Genomic DNA, 12,943 nt, shown 5'->3' with positions numbered 1-12,943 from the left:
TGCCTCAACGGAACTCGGCCATTGGCTTTCACCTCGCCATACATTCTTTTCACTAAACCAACTTTTCGGTTACATTAAATATCAGCAATTCTTTAATTTCAGTGAAATTGGACAAGTAAGAGGTTGTCCTCCTCAGACACCCACCACCTGGTAGCTGCCCAAAATGGGCACGGTGAATAAAATGAAATCCCAAATTTGGAGGTTTCCTAATTTCGACTGAAAACTACAGATGGGCCCCACACAAAAAAGATCTAATTCTGTGGACAGAAGCACACATTGGTGATTGGTCATTGGAGTGGATTCTGTCTGTCCACTTGGCTTTGCAAAATTTGCTAGTGTGAGAGATCTTTTGCAGCTCGGAGAAGCGAAACACATGGACAGTGACTCCTCTTCCTCCCTTCCACCGCCCCTATAAACGCTCGCTGCCTCCGTCTCCACTCCACCATTGCTCGCTCGCTTGCTCTACCGATTAGTTTTCGTCGTTTTCTCCAACTGTTGAAGAACACTTGCTTCCTCATTCCCCTTTGTTCCGTGCCAAGTCTTTTCCCCCCTTCTTACTGCTGTCGATAGTGGAAAAGAGGGCAGCTTTGCTAACGGGAATGGAGTTCGGCGCCGACGAGGTGGTGGAGGTGAACTGTGCCCGCGGCGGCAGCGGCGGCGGGGATCCCGGGGTGTACGCGGCGGTGCTCAAGAGGAAGCTCGACCTGTACTGCGCCGCCGTGGCCAAGACCATGGTACAGTCCCTACTCTTCAAAGATCAATTCTTGCTCTTCTTTTTTGGATAGAGGCTTGGTTCGATTTGGAGTCTCTCTTGTAGATCTTTCGATGTTCTGTCACAGTTTCATTTCAGAGGAGTTCTACACTTCTACTGCAATTTCTGGTTTAGGAGAATAACTGCTGTTAGTCTTCTGATGAACAATCTGGCCATTTCAATTATCTAAAACAAATCTGACCATTTCAATTTCCAAAGTGTATTTGTCCTAGTGGCTAAATTGCTACTCCCTCCGATCCTAAATTGTTGTCGAAATATTACATGTATCTAGACGCTTTTTAAGAATAGATACATCCATATTTGAGCAAATTTGAGTCAAAAATTTAGGATCAGAGGGAGTACTATATAATTGGGATGCAAGTGGGATCCCTTTTATTACCTGCTTCTACGCTTCTAGGCCATTATTTATAGATTGATACTATAATTGGCATGAAATGGGCACCAAGTGAAGTGAGTGTTATTTTCTGGTCAGATTCCCTAAGGACAAAACGCACCTGGTAATGATGTGCCTTTTGTTCAGGAAGGCACGGGGAGATGGATCCTAGTCTCCTAGATCTTTCAGAGGAATCTTGTTGCCGCGACAAGTAGGATTGCAGTCGCCTAGATCCTCAGAGGAATCTTGTTGCTGCGACAAGTAGGATTGCAGATTGGTGTAGTGTGACATGTTGATAGGATGGAGGCTAATTTGTTTCGACCACATAGGCAGATCATGTGCATATTCTGATGGAGTGACATTGACCACAAATGATTACATCATTAAATGAGTCTGATGTTGTCAGAGAGTCTGAAACATCAGTAGGGTTCTCCTATCTTTTTTCTTTATCTGATAGATAGAAAAAAGTATGTTCTGTTTTTTCCCCTGAAAGTGACACGCAAACACACAACGATATAATTATTTGCTTCACTTCTACATAGACTATTTGAATCAAAGTTTGCACCCTTGAGTAGACGAGTGCAAGTCGAGTGATTGAATTAATCGGCACTGGTTTTCTACCATTACATATCTCACATGAACATTCTCCTGTCCCCCTTGAAAGCTTCGAGTTCAATTTAATCGGCAAAGTGTGTTCTGGTAACATTCGTGATTTTACAGTGCCCATCAGCCCAATCATGTTTTTGCAATGTGTTCTGGCAAATGCCATCCAAGTGTGATGCCCATGAGCCAAATTTTCCTGTAATTCAATTTCAGGAAGCTAAACCACAAGAATCTGCTTTGGGAGCTATGCAATTGGTTTCTCAAGCTTCAGACACTTCGCAATTAGTTTCTCAAGCTTCTTTTGATGGTATTTATGACCTTCCATTATCGCATTCGCATTCTATCAAGCAACTTGAGCAAAATCATGCCAGAAGTGTGTTCTGCAGGACATTAATCAAAAGAAGGTAGTGTCTTAGATTGACATAAATGGTCTAGCTTGACAGACCTCTGAACATTAGGTCTTTATCAGGGTAGTCTCTTGCTTCCGGTGCTGCGGAACCATCCCCTACAAGTTATATCTTAGCTCCAGCAGCAATAGTTTCTTTTTTTTTTTTGCCAAAAAGGAGGGACATCAGCCATAGTTATGTGCAGAAGAGTCCGTACTCACGAGCAATTGCTGTAGAGTAGGTATTTTATGTCCAGAAAAATGAAGAGAAATCTCGATTCTGGATTTGAGTGATGATGTGGTGCTATGTTCACAATTCCGGAGAAAAGAGCTAAAATACATATATGGTCAGCTACGTAAAATATCAAAAACGAGTATTCTGATCCTGCTTCAGTGATGCTGAACACTGACATCACGCACTGGATATGCAATTCTGCTGACACCAATTTGCATTGTGACCGTGTCCAACATAGTTTCACACCATCATAAGGTCTTACAGGATCACCTACAAGCTTGTTTCCGAAAGTATATAGGCTTATTTGTAACATTTGTACTTAACTCTTGTGTGCTGTCGTCATTTACTAGTCTTTTGGTTTTTGTACTTCTGTACACAGGTGATGGTACTGTTGTTCAAGGCAAGCCAGCTAATAGTTGCACATCAAGGGAGCAGTCTGATGTTGACGGTGATCTTGAGGAAAATACCGACCCTGCTAATGCAAAGCGGGTGAAGAGGTAATGCAGTTCTTTTTCCAATAACATTATAATACTCTCTCCGATCCTAAATTGTTGTCAAAATATTACATGTATCTAAACGCTTTTTATGAGTAGATACATCCATACTTGGGCAAATTTGAGTCAAGAATTTAGGATCATAGGGAGCAGTTTCTTAAACCTGTAATTTAAAGCAATAATTTTTCTTTAAGAAATCATAATTACAAACATCTTACTTCAGCATGCAGTCAATATGTTCTGGAACCTAAATTGAAGATTTAATTATCATCTAGAAATGCTCTGCTGCTACCTTATAGCAATATTCAATTATCAAGATGGAAACCAATATTTGATACTAATGGGACAAGAAAGTAATGTATCTTACAATGAGATGTATCTCAATATTCTCCCTCGGCTCTTCCAGTTGAGTGGTTCAGTGCCAGATCGAGAGGATCCCATCCCACCAAAGCATATATGATGGTGCCTTGTTTTATTATTTTGTTTGGTACCAAGTTAATTTTTAAATCCCAACATATTTCTCTATAAAACTAAAATGGCCTTTCTTATATATTTAAACCAAAACCAATCCCACCAAAGTTCCAAACAACAGTAGTTCCATACTTGGCAGTTGTGAAGTTATTTCCAAGTAAATTGGCTACCGTTATAGATCATATCCAGTGTTGCCATGTCAGAAAAATAGTACAACTTTTGCCATGCTGAATATTGCCAGTTTTAATTTTGTGATCAGGATGCTCTCAAATCGAGAATCGGCCAGGAGGTCAAGGAAAAGGAAGCAAGCTCACCAGACCGATATTGAATCACAGGTCTCAAAACATGGCCCATGATGTTTAAGTTAAACTCTAACTGAAATTATGATGGCCATGCTAATTACTATGATATCATCTAGGTTACCCAGTTAAGAGCTGAAAATGCATCTTTGCTAAAGCGCCTGACTGACATGACTCAGAAATACAAGGAAGCTACCCTTGGCAACAGAAATCTTACAGTTGATATGGAGACTATGAGGAGAAAGGTATATATCCTTTTATTCTCGTGAACTCTTAACTGCATCAAGTGTTTTTGTACCATTTGAAGGGATGCGATTGTGAGTCTATTGATTATAGCCCTGACATTCTACTGTGCCTCATATGGATCCTTAATTTGTAGTTAGTTTACTATGCTTTGCACGTAACATGGTTCATGCGCTTTCTCTAGGATTGATACTTGTGCAATGTAGACTAGCCAGTTTTTCTTTGTGCTTTGGAGAACCCAACCATGACAAAGAAAGCAACCTGGGATTTGACAATCCGTGATTTACATCATCTGTAATTCCCAGTTCCTAACAGTACTATCAATGGCTACACTATTATTTTGAATTTGAGTTTGTTATCGAGGAGTCAGACAGGTATTATCCTCTCCTTGTAGTGAAAGGAATAGTTTAGTAGTTCTATGCTTCACTATTCTATTCTTTTAATTTTGGTGTTAAGAATAACGATGTTTTCTTACAGGTGTGGGCGTTGTAAAAACGAACAAAATATAAAAACCGCTCATACCATGTTGCAATGCTCCGAGAGTGTGTCACGTTAAGCCTGTGGTTTTGGTCCTTATGGGAGGGCTGTTCTGTCTCATGCAGCACATGAGGAGTCAGAACAGAGCACAACCATACATACATTTGTTAATGCTTGTGTGTGAGTATATGCAAAACTCTGCATTTATATGTCTTGGTAAAGGTGTTTCCAAAACATTCATTTCGCAGTCGGTACTCGTTGTTTCTTTTTCCTGCAAAACACTAGATATAGAATCTCAATCCGGTCTTCGTAGACATCTATAAACATAACTTATAGTGCTATCCATAATACAGATAAACTGATATTCTCTTTCCAAAACTGTGGCAGTAGCTAATACTTTTATTCTGCAGAAAAAAAAGATCATTGAAATAGATTTCTTGATACCACTTGCGTTACATTCTTTTATGCAGGGTACAAATCAAATGTGACTAGTGCCATGTTTTATTTTCTTTCTTATGTTGACAAAGTACTCGTGTTCAGGTGAATATAGCTGAAGAAGCTGTAAGGAGAGTAACTGGAGCAAGCCTTCTGTTCTCCATTACATCAGACATGGCCGGAAGTAGTGTGCCCTTCTCTTCATGCATATCTGATGCAGCCTCTGCTGATGCTGCTCCCACTGAAGAGAGCATGAGCCATTTGCTCCAAGGTTTTTTTGAGGATGATCAGATAAAGCCTGACCTCCCACAGGCAACAACTCCTGTTGTTCCCAGTGGGGAAGAGATGGCCTCAAGACCGGCCTCTCTACGACGCATCGCAAGCCTGGAGAACCTGCAGCAGAGGATCCATGGAGATTCAATACATTCCGACACTGCTTCGGCTTTCTCAGACCATGAATTCCCTGAAAATGCTCTATGACTGGATTATAATGCTCCAGTGAGCTAAGTTTTGTCGTAAAATATGGAGCTTGTGGCATCTGTGTATATCTGGATGCTGAACTTTGTGTATTACTACTAATTTGAAGGTAAATAATCTGTGGTTCAGCCTTCTGATCCTGCTGCCTCTTTGCACTTCTCAGCCTTGTGAAAACATCCTGCACAATGCACAAATAGACATGGGATCCTGGTGAATTCACAGATTGCAATTCTCCATGGTTTCATTTTGCGCATCATACACGTCGAAAGACGCATGCCAGACTATGAATTACTCGAAGGAAATTCAGATTATATTGTTTGTTGCCCTCGTGGCCCGAGTTCTGAATTTGTCTACAGCCCTGAGAAGTGCAATGTTGACAACTCTTGAGTTCTGAAACTCTGCATCCAGCGCCTCTGTATCAACGCGTCTCTCACTGCCTCCTGGGTCCCACCCCGCTCCTCTCACCTCTCGCGCGTCTCTCCCCTTGCCCCGGCGGCGGCGGCGGCGCGTCCCTCGGCGGCGCCATGTGGCGGCGGGGCGCCTCGGTTCAACCATGGCGGCGGCGTGTCAGAGCGCTCCATATGGCCGCACCATGTCACGGCGGCGCCCTGTGGCTACAGCGCGCGGCGGCGGCGCATCTCTGCGGCGTTCTGCGCGAATCACGAGGCTTTGGCGAGGGGGTGGAGATAGGAGGCGCATCATGGACGGACCTTCAACTTAACTTATTCAGATCAAATTTGCCAGCCCTACAGGCGATGGAGTGTTAAACAATTTGTTCTTTTGTTATTCGATGCAGGTTTGTGCTTTCTAAGTATGCATGATCCATGGATCTTATGGGCATGCTTCCAGTGAAATTTCTCTTCAGGCTGAGACAGGCAGATCATGGATCATGGCTATTCGCTTAGATGGCACGGTGGTTTGCAGTCCACGGCGGTCTATCGCACCTAAAGTTTGATCTCAACTGGTGTGAAGAGTTGGAGGTTGAAATCTGAACTCAAGCAAGAGTTGAAGGTTGAAATATGGATTTTACCCTAAAAAACAGCAATATATATTTTTGGCATTGAAATGAAGCTTGTTTTGCTAAATTGCTATGGCTGATCAATATCCATGATGTGTGGAACTGTTCTTCAGTGATTTTGACAAGTTGTCTTTGCACTTTTTGGAGCATAGGGGGATAACTTATTCTTCTGTACTTCCAATGAGAAGGGAGCAGGATGACCAAAAAGATAAAACTAGTTTCTTTCAAAATAAAAGAAGATAAACTAATTAATACAAGAGATAATGGTAGGATTTAGCAAAAAGACACCACGTTTTGGATCATTCTAGGACTGATGGTGGTGCCTTATCTTCCCCCACCACAATTTGATGCCTTGATGGTAGACAGAAGAAGATCTTGGGAAATAAAAAAATGTAGACATAAGATCCTGTTTGATGAACAAGGATATGAGATATATATATGTAGCTACTTATCCTGTTATCCACAATCTTTGCTACCACACACCTTACTAAGAATATGTATCCTATTTTTTTCCAGAATTTCCATGACCATTTGCATTGGTTTCCAAAGAGAGTAGTTTGCGAGTAGCAGTGTATAAGGTTGGAGCACAGGATTTGTTCTCCTCTTACTGAAATATTCCCTTATCGTTGAAGAACATATCTGTAACTTGAAAACATGTCCTTCATTGGTGAAAGGAAGCCTTAGCTTGTATTTCATGATCACTTGATTCCTTTCTGCAATCTAGCCAAACAGATTCAACATGCTTTTACAGAGTTCAGAACAATGCGTCTGTTATTGCAACTTTGCTTACTGCTCTTCTATTCTTGTGGCCTAACAGGTTCGGTCAAACACTGATTTCCTTTTCGCTGCTTTACCGAGACGAGTTTACTAAGGATAGCAACCTTAGTTCAGGAAAAAAACTAAGCATCTTTTTGTCTTGATTCTTGAACCAATGAGGAGATGAGCTGAATTCTGATCTATCTTGTTTGTCAGTATTGGTTGTTTCATTCCCTGCAGTCCAGGTCAAGCGTACATAGTTCTGCACAGTAAATTAGCAAATTGCATTTTCTGAGTAACAGCTTTTGCAATTTGCAGGATGAAGAAATTTTAGTGAGGAGCAAAGTTCAGTCAGTTCAAATTAGTTCTCGGGAGCACTGATCAACCCTCAGTGCACTGACATGACTGCTGACAGCACCTACCAGTACGATTCTTTCTTTCTTCATCAGAAAATTAGCTCTGAGATTGTGTCTGATGTCCATTCTTTTACAGGAGAGACCTGCAGCTAAAATTAGGGAACCAGTCACATGTTTGCTTTGCAGAAATATCACAAATATCTTCCAAGAGAAGCATTTTATTTCCACATCTTAATCAGTTTGATGGAGCAGGTAGTTTCTAGCCTTGTTATACCTTGGCTAGCTTTGATTAGGAATCAATGCTATTGACGTCTATCTATCCATGGTCGCATTCCCTCAGAATATATCATGATGATGTGAAAGAAAGCCTGGCAGTTTAGAGTTTACACTCCTGAAACAACCAACGGCTGCCATGAGCGAAAGCATCCCTCTCACTTTATTCAGGATAATCACATCCTTGAGAAAGATACTCACCAGAAATGAAGCTCACAGCCTTTGACAGGGACAACTCTCTGTTTCCCATAAAAAAACAAATTCATCACACACTCATCTCATCCAAGAACTATTTCCTCGGACACTGACAGGATAGAGGTAAAAATGGTTGGCCAAGAAATGGCAAGTATATGTTTTGCAGCCGATCCAGAGGCATATCCCTTTGTGGTGGATATGACAATCTGAGCCTGAGGCATGAACAACCATTTCTGTGCTAGCAGGCCACAGGTGAGCCAAACTAGGTAGACGCCTTGATGTTGTGTGTGACTCTGACACCGATCATACAAGTAGATGTCTGGATTATATGGTACGACAGCACTTCAGAGATGTCTCCCACCTAGCGTTGTGATTTGTGAAAGACGGCCAGAGTCAGCTGATAACTGGCACCTAATCTGTCAAATGATGATATTTAACTTGATCTATAAAATGATTGATTGTTCACTTATGCAACTTATTTATGCTAGTATTTGACAGAATCTTTTTTTCGCACAAGCATACTTAGGAGGTTACAAAATTAAGATATATCTGATGGAATTATTCTTGTTTCTATAATAAGATACATAGTTACATACTACTACTAACTATCCAATGCGAACAAACGTGGTAATGATTCCGTATGATATTATGTATCAGCCATGAAAACAATACCATGTATATATGGACGTATAAACTATGATGTACCTTACTTTTGGTGAATTTATGTCTTTAGATTGAGTTGGAGTACAGATAGATATAATATCAAGAGCACACAATTATTGATTAAATTCTGATTAATTATTCGCGATGGAAGGAGCCTGTAAGCATACAAGCTAACATTCAGACAGTTGCTGATCAAAAACACATTTTTACATATCCATATAAAAAGCTGCAAAAGAGTATGTTCTAATTAATTAAACTTGTTGCAGGTCTTCAGAGTCGGAGCTATGCCAAGACCTAACTACGTCCCCTAGCTCCAGCCTCAACTCCTCCCACCCAAACCCTTCTCCATCCTCTCTCTCCCCGTCGTCCATCTCCAGCCGCATTTCCACGAGCATCAGCGGCGGCGCCAGCTCCGACATCTCCACCGACATCGCCATGCCGGCCTTCGACAGAGGATTAAGGCACGGATCCACTTCTTTCTTCCCCACCACCATGACGGCATACCTGAGCTTCCCACTGGCACTGCAAAGCTGCTCCATCGTTCGCTCAGGCGAGGCCGTCGTCGTGAACCGCCTCTCTCTGCTGCTCCGGCTGCTCCCCCTAAATAGCCCGGACAGGTCGAGCCCCGGCGACATCGAGATGATGTCGAACGCGTTCAGCTTCGATGCCGGCGCGCATTCCGGTTCCGGCTGGCCGCAGCCGCCGCCGAGCTGCGAGTTGTCGAGGCTGAGGGAGCGCGGCTTGAACCACGGGTGCGTGGCCACCAGAACCTCGACAGCGACGCGGGTGGCCGGGTTCGGGTCAAGCAGGCGGTGCACGAGGCGGCGCGCCGGTGGTGACACCCATGGAGGGAGCTCGCGGTACTCCCGGCGGCGTGCCTTCCGGCACATGTCGGGGACGTTGGCGTCGTCGAACGGCAGGCGACCGGCGAGGAGCACAAAGAGGACCACGCCGCAGGACCACGCGTCGGCCTTGGCGCCGTCGTAGCCCCCACGCCGGCGAAGGATCACCTCCGGCGCCGCGTACGCCGGCGTGCCGCAAGCAGTCTGGAGGAGGCCGCCGGAGTCCGGGACGACGTCAAGCGCGGCGAAGCCAAAGTCAGCGAGCTTGACGTTGCCGTCGCCGTCGAGGAGGATGTTCTGCGGCTTGACGTCACGGTGCGCGACCCCACGAGCATGGCAGTGCGCCAGGGCCGCCACGAGCTGCACGAACACCCGCCGCACTGCGTGCTCTGGGAGTCGGCCTCCGCAGCGGCGAGGGAGCGTGGCGGCGAGCCAGGAGAGGAGATCGCCGCCGGTGGCGAGCTCCATGACGAGGTAGATCCTGGCACGCGAGGCGAGCACCTCGTGGAGGCGGAGCACGCCCGGGTGGTGCCGCAGCCGCCGCATGGCTGACACCTCCCGGAGCACCGCCGCCACGGCCGCCGTGCCGCCGGCCATCGCCGCCGCCGCTGCCTCCTTGTCAATCACCTTCACGGCCACCGGCGCGCCGTCTGCCACCGCGTGCGCGAGGTAGACCTTGGCGAACGTGCCGCGGCCAAGCAGGGCGCCCAGCTCGTACTTGCCCAGCAGCGGCGTGCTCTTCTTCTTCCTGAACTTGCTGCCGTTCATGGCGCGCGCCCGTGCATGCACAGCTCTTGCTGCCGTTCGTTTGTGTTCAGGGAGGAGACAATGGCATTAAGTGAAGGGTGTTTGGTTTTATATGGCTGAGTTGGCCGTGCCGTTTTAGTTAGTTTGGTTGACCATGGTTGTGGAATTTTGTTAACCATGGTTAACATAATGTTAGCTTGAGCTCAGGTTGGTAGACATCAAGACAATAGATGGGGAGTAGAGATCCAACCTAACTCTAGGTGCTGATCATCGCGTGGTTAGCTGTTTAAGCTCTAATGTTTGGCATTAAGATGAGTTACAATAATATTATCAAACTGCTATCTTTTGCTTATTCTACTGTTTGTTTCAATCATTTTATCTACCAAATGGCTATTTTAATTTAAGTGCAACACAATTCAACCACATACCTAGACTCCGCTTCATCAAACACATGTAAGGCTCAGTTTTCGGTTGCTGAAATATGTTGTTGTAAACTTATTTTATAATCTGACCCTGATAACCATATGGTCTTGACAGTTAAAACAAGTTTTGGGTTTTTTATACCTAAATTGCAATTCATTATTGTAATTATTTAAGTAGGACGGCTTGCCAAGATTAGCAATATTTGAGACTCGCAATATTTGGCCCACAAGTGAAATATGTTTGTGAACTAATCAGTAATTGGCCCGGCCCTGATATCTGTGAGGGTCATATTGGCAAAGCTGATGACAGCCCCTGGCCTTTCGAAAGGCCAATATGATGCGAGATGGAGTTTATGCATCTATGTCATATGGCTTTGCATAAACATAAGTGACTGACAACAAAAATATCCAAAGATTCCATGTACTATCAAATAGCTAGAGCAATTCATCTCTAGAAGAATATAGAACCCTCCACGTCCAATTAATTATATGCACAGCTTAACTTGTTTCAATTGCCGTGTAAAAAAATGGTTGGCTCAAAGCTAGTCAAATGATGATGCCAATGAGAAGATGGCACGTATATTGGAAACGAATACAGAAAACAAGTAATGGCCCGATTGAGGAGTAATTAAAAAAACTAGAGATGGCCCGAGATTCCTAGGCAACAAGGTCATGGGCTAGGATTGCCTAGGAATAAAGCACATTTCCTTATCTTTTTAGGTTTCACGTACATAATTCCTGAAAGATCACAATCTAATGCCACTATGCATACATATAGTGCAATCGTATACAAAATTTTATGGAAAAACTTAATTGACAAGATCACCACTGGATATTTTTTCCCCAAACTAATTGATCTCAAATGGGTTTTCATCACTAATTAACCAATCTTAGCTAGGCCTGCATGCTCAATATATCAAGGATTAGTAAAAAGTGTAAGCCAGCTGGCTGAGCACAAGTTTTTTTTTTTTTGCGCTGTGAGCACAAGATTTATGTCCTTTGTAAATAAATGCCAATGATTGATGAAATATAATCCCTACACAGCCAATTGCCCTGTCTTTGCCTTGCAGAAATTTAGTTAGCATTGGGTCTACTACTTTTCATGATCTATTGTTTGTTCCAGACATTAGGACCCATGCCTTAATTGGCACAGCATTGATTACTATGTTTGGCCATGCCAGTTTTTTTTAACGGTTCCATAGAAGGCAAAGCTGGTTGGTGGCAAAGCAGGCCAGATATTTTTCCGACTGATGACAAATGGCAGTTGAAAACATTTGGTTTAAACAAATGCACGCATGGTTGCCTTATTATCGATTCTGGCGTGTTCTCAGTGGAGGTATATTTGAGGTCACAGTGGTGATCTTCCTCCCTGTTGTGTTTGGTCGCGTAATTAAGATGTTAGCTAGCCTTTTGAAATTAGGTGATGCTATTTGGCAAAAACAAACATTTTTCATGGGAATATATTCACCCTAAGGTTTATTTTCTCTTCGTAATTACTTAAAGGGTGTGGTTATATCTCATAAGTCTGATTTTTAAACAACAGTCTTAAATCGCAGTCGATGCATCAAAACCGTTGAACTAAAATCTGGATGTCATTTTTAGTCCCTCCTCTCCCACATGTTGCCTTTGAAACTTAACCGTAAAAAAATAAATTACCACCCCAAGTTAAAAAAAATCACACCCAAGAAATTGTCATTGCATATGTCAAAACTTTGTACTCCATAATTAGAGGCCAGAATGGAAACGCACGACTGTTCCAAATTGGATGTCCCCAAAAAAAACAGTATGAGTTTGTGATGACAAATGGCAGGTGGGCCCACTGTCGCTGCCGCTTGCCACCGTCGGCCACACGTTTTGTCAGTGGGTGGGGCCGGCACGACCAGACGGTGGGCCCAAGGAAAGCAGCTGGCCAGATTTAGATTACAGTGGAGATGGGAGCCTGGCTCCCAATTGAACGGATCTCTGAGCACGGGACGCAGCTGTCGAGCTTTTTGTCGGAATTTGATTATTGGTTCATGGTTAATTGTAGCTATAGATTTTTTTAAAAATGTAGCTACAGGTGACCATGCATATGATTAACACAATCATATCTGCGGATTTACAGATTACTTTCAGCACAGTACGTACATGTGACGGCCGGCCGCATGCGTTTACAATTGATCCCAGAAATGCTTAGAATTAGGAGTAGTTAGGAGCATTGCCGGTACCCATCAGCATGTAAACAAAGTGTATATACATCTTTTTTTGCGGAAAAAGTGTATTTACAGTTGACCACGTACGCCGTGCAATGCAGGCAATCTTAAGTCCTACGGAGTAGATAATAGATAGATACAGAGTAGATAGTAACAAGTCCCTGAACTGAAGTCTGAAGCCAGAATTAACGGACGAGATCATATTAACAAGCTTA

At 43.5% G+C, this 12,943-nt stretch overlaps 2 protein-coding genes across 2 annotated transcripts; one reads left to right on the top strand and one right to left on the bottom strand.

Moving 5' to 3' along the window:
* Positions 1-413: 413 nt before the first annotated feature.
* Positions 414-5,404, top strand: LOC100834249 (light-inducible protein CPRF2). Its single transcript, XM_003577730.4, has 6 exons — positions 414-734; positions 1,962-2,055; positions 2,748-2,865; positions 3,593-3,668; positions 3,752-3,877; positions 4,893-5,404. The coding sequence occupies exons 1-6, from the start codon at positions 600-602 to the stop codon at positions 5,265-5,267; spliced, it is 924 nt and encodes a 307-aa protein (XP_003577778.1). The 5' UTR covers positions 414-599; the 3' UTR covers positions 5,268-5,404.
* A 3,234-nt stretch (positions 5,405-8,638) lies between these two features.
* LOC100824845 (CBL-interacting protein kinase 4) lies at positions 8,639-10,430 on the bottom strand. The gene has a single exon (XM_003577701.4). The coding sequence runs from the start codon at positions 10,133-10,135 to the stop codon at positions 8,777-8,779; it is 1,359 nt and encodes a 452-aa protein (XP_003577749.1). The 5' UTR covers positions 10,136-10,430; the 3' UTR covers positions 8,639-8,776.
* Positions 10,431-12,943: the final 2,513 nt, after the last annotated feature.

Source organism: Brachypodium distachyon, chromosome 4, assembly GCF_000005505.3.
Source record: "Brachypodium distachyon strain Bd21 chromosome 4, Brachypodium_distachyon_v3.0, whole genome shotgun sequence".
Taxonomy (NCBI): domain Eukaryota; kingdom Viridiplantae; phylum Streptophyta; class Magnoliopsida; order Poales; family Poaceae; genus Brachypodium; species Brachypodium distachyon.
This window is presented reverse-complemented; position numbering and strand designations above follow the sequence as displayed.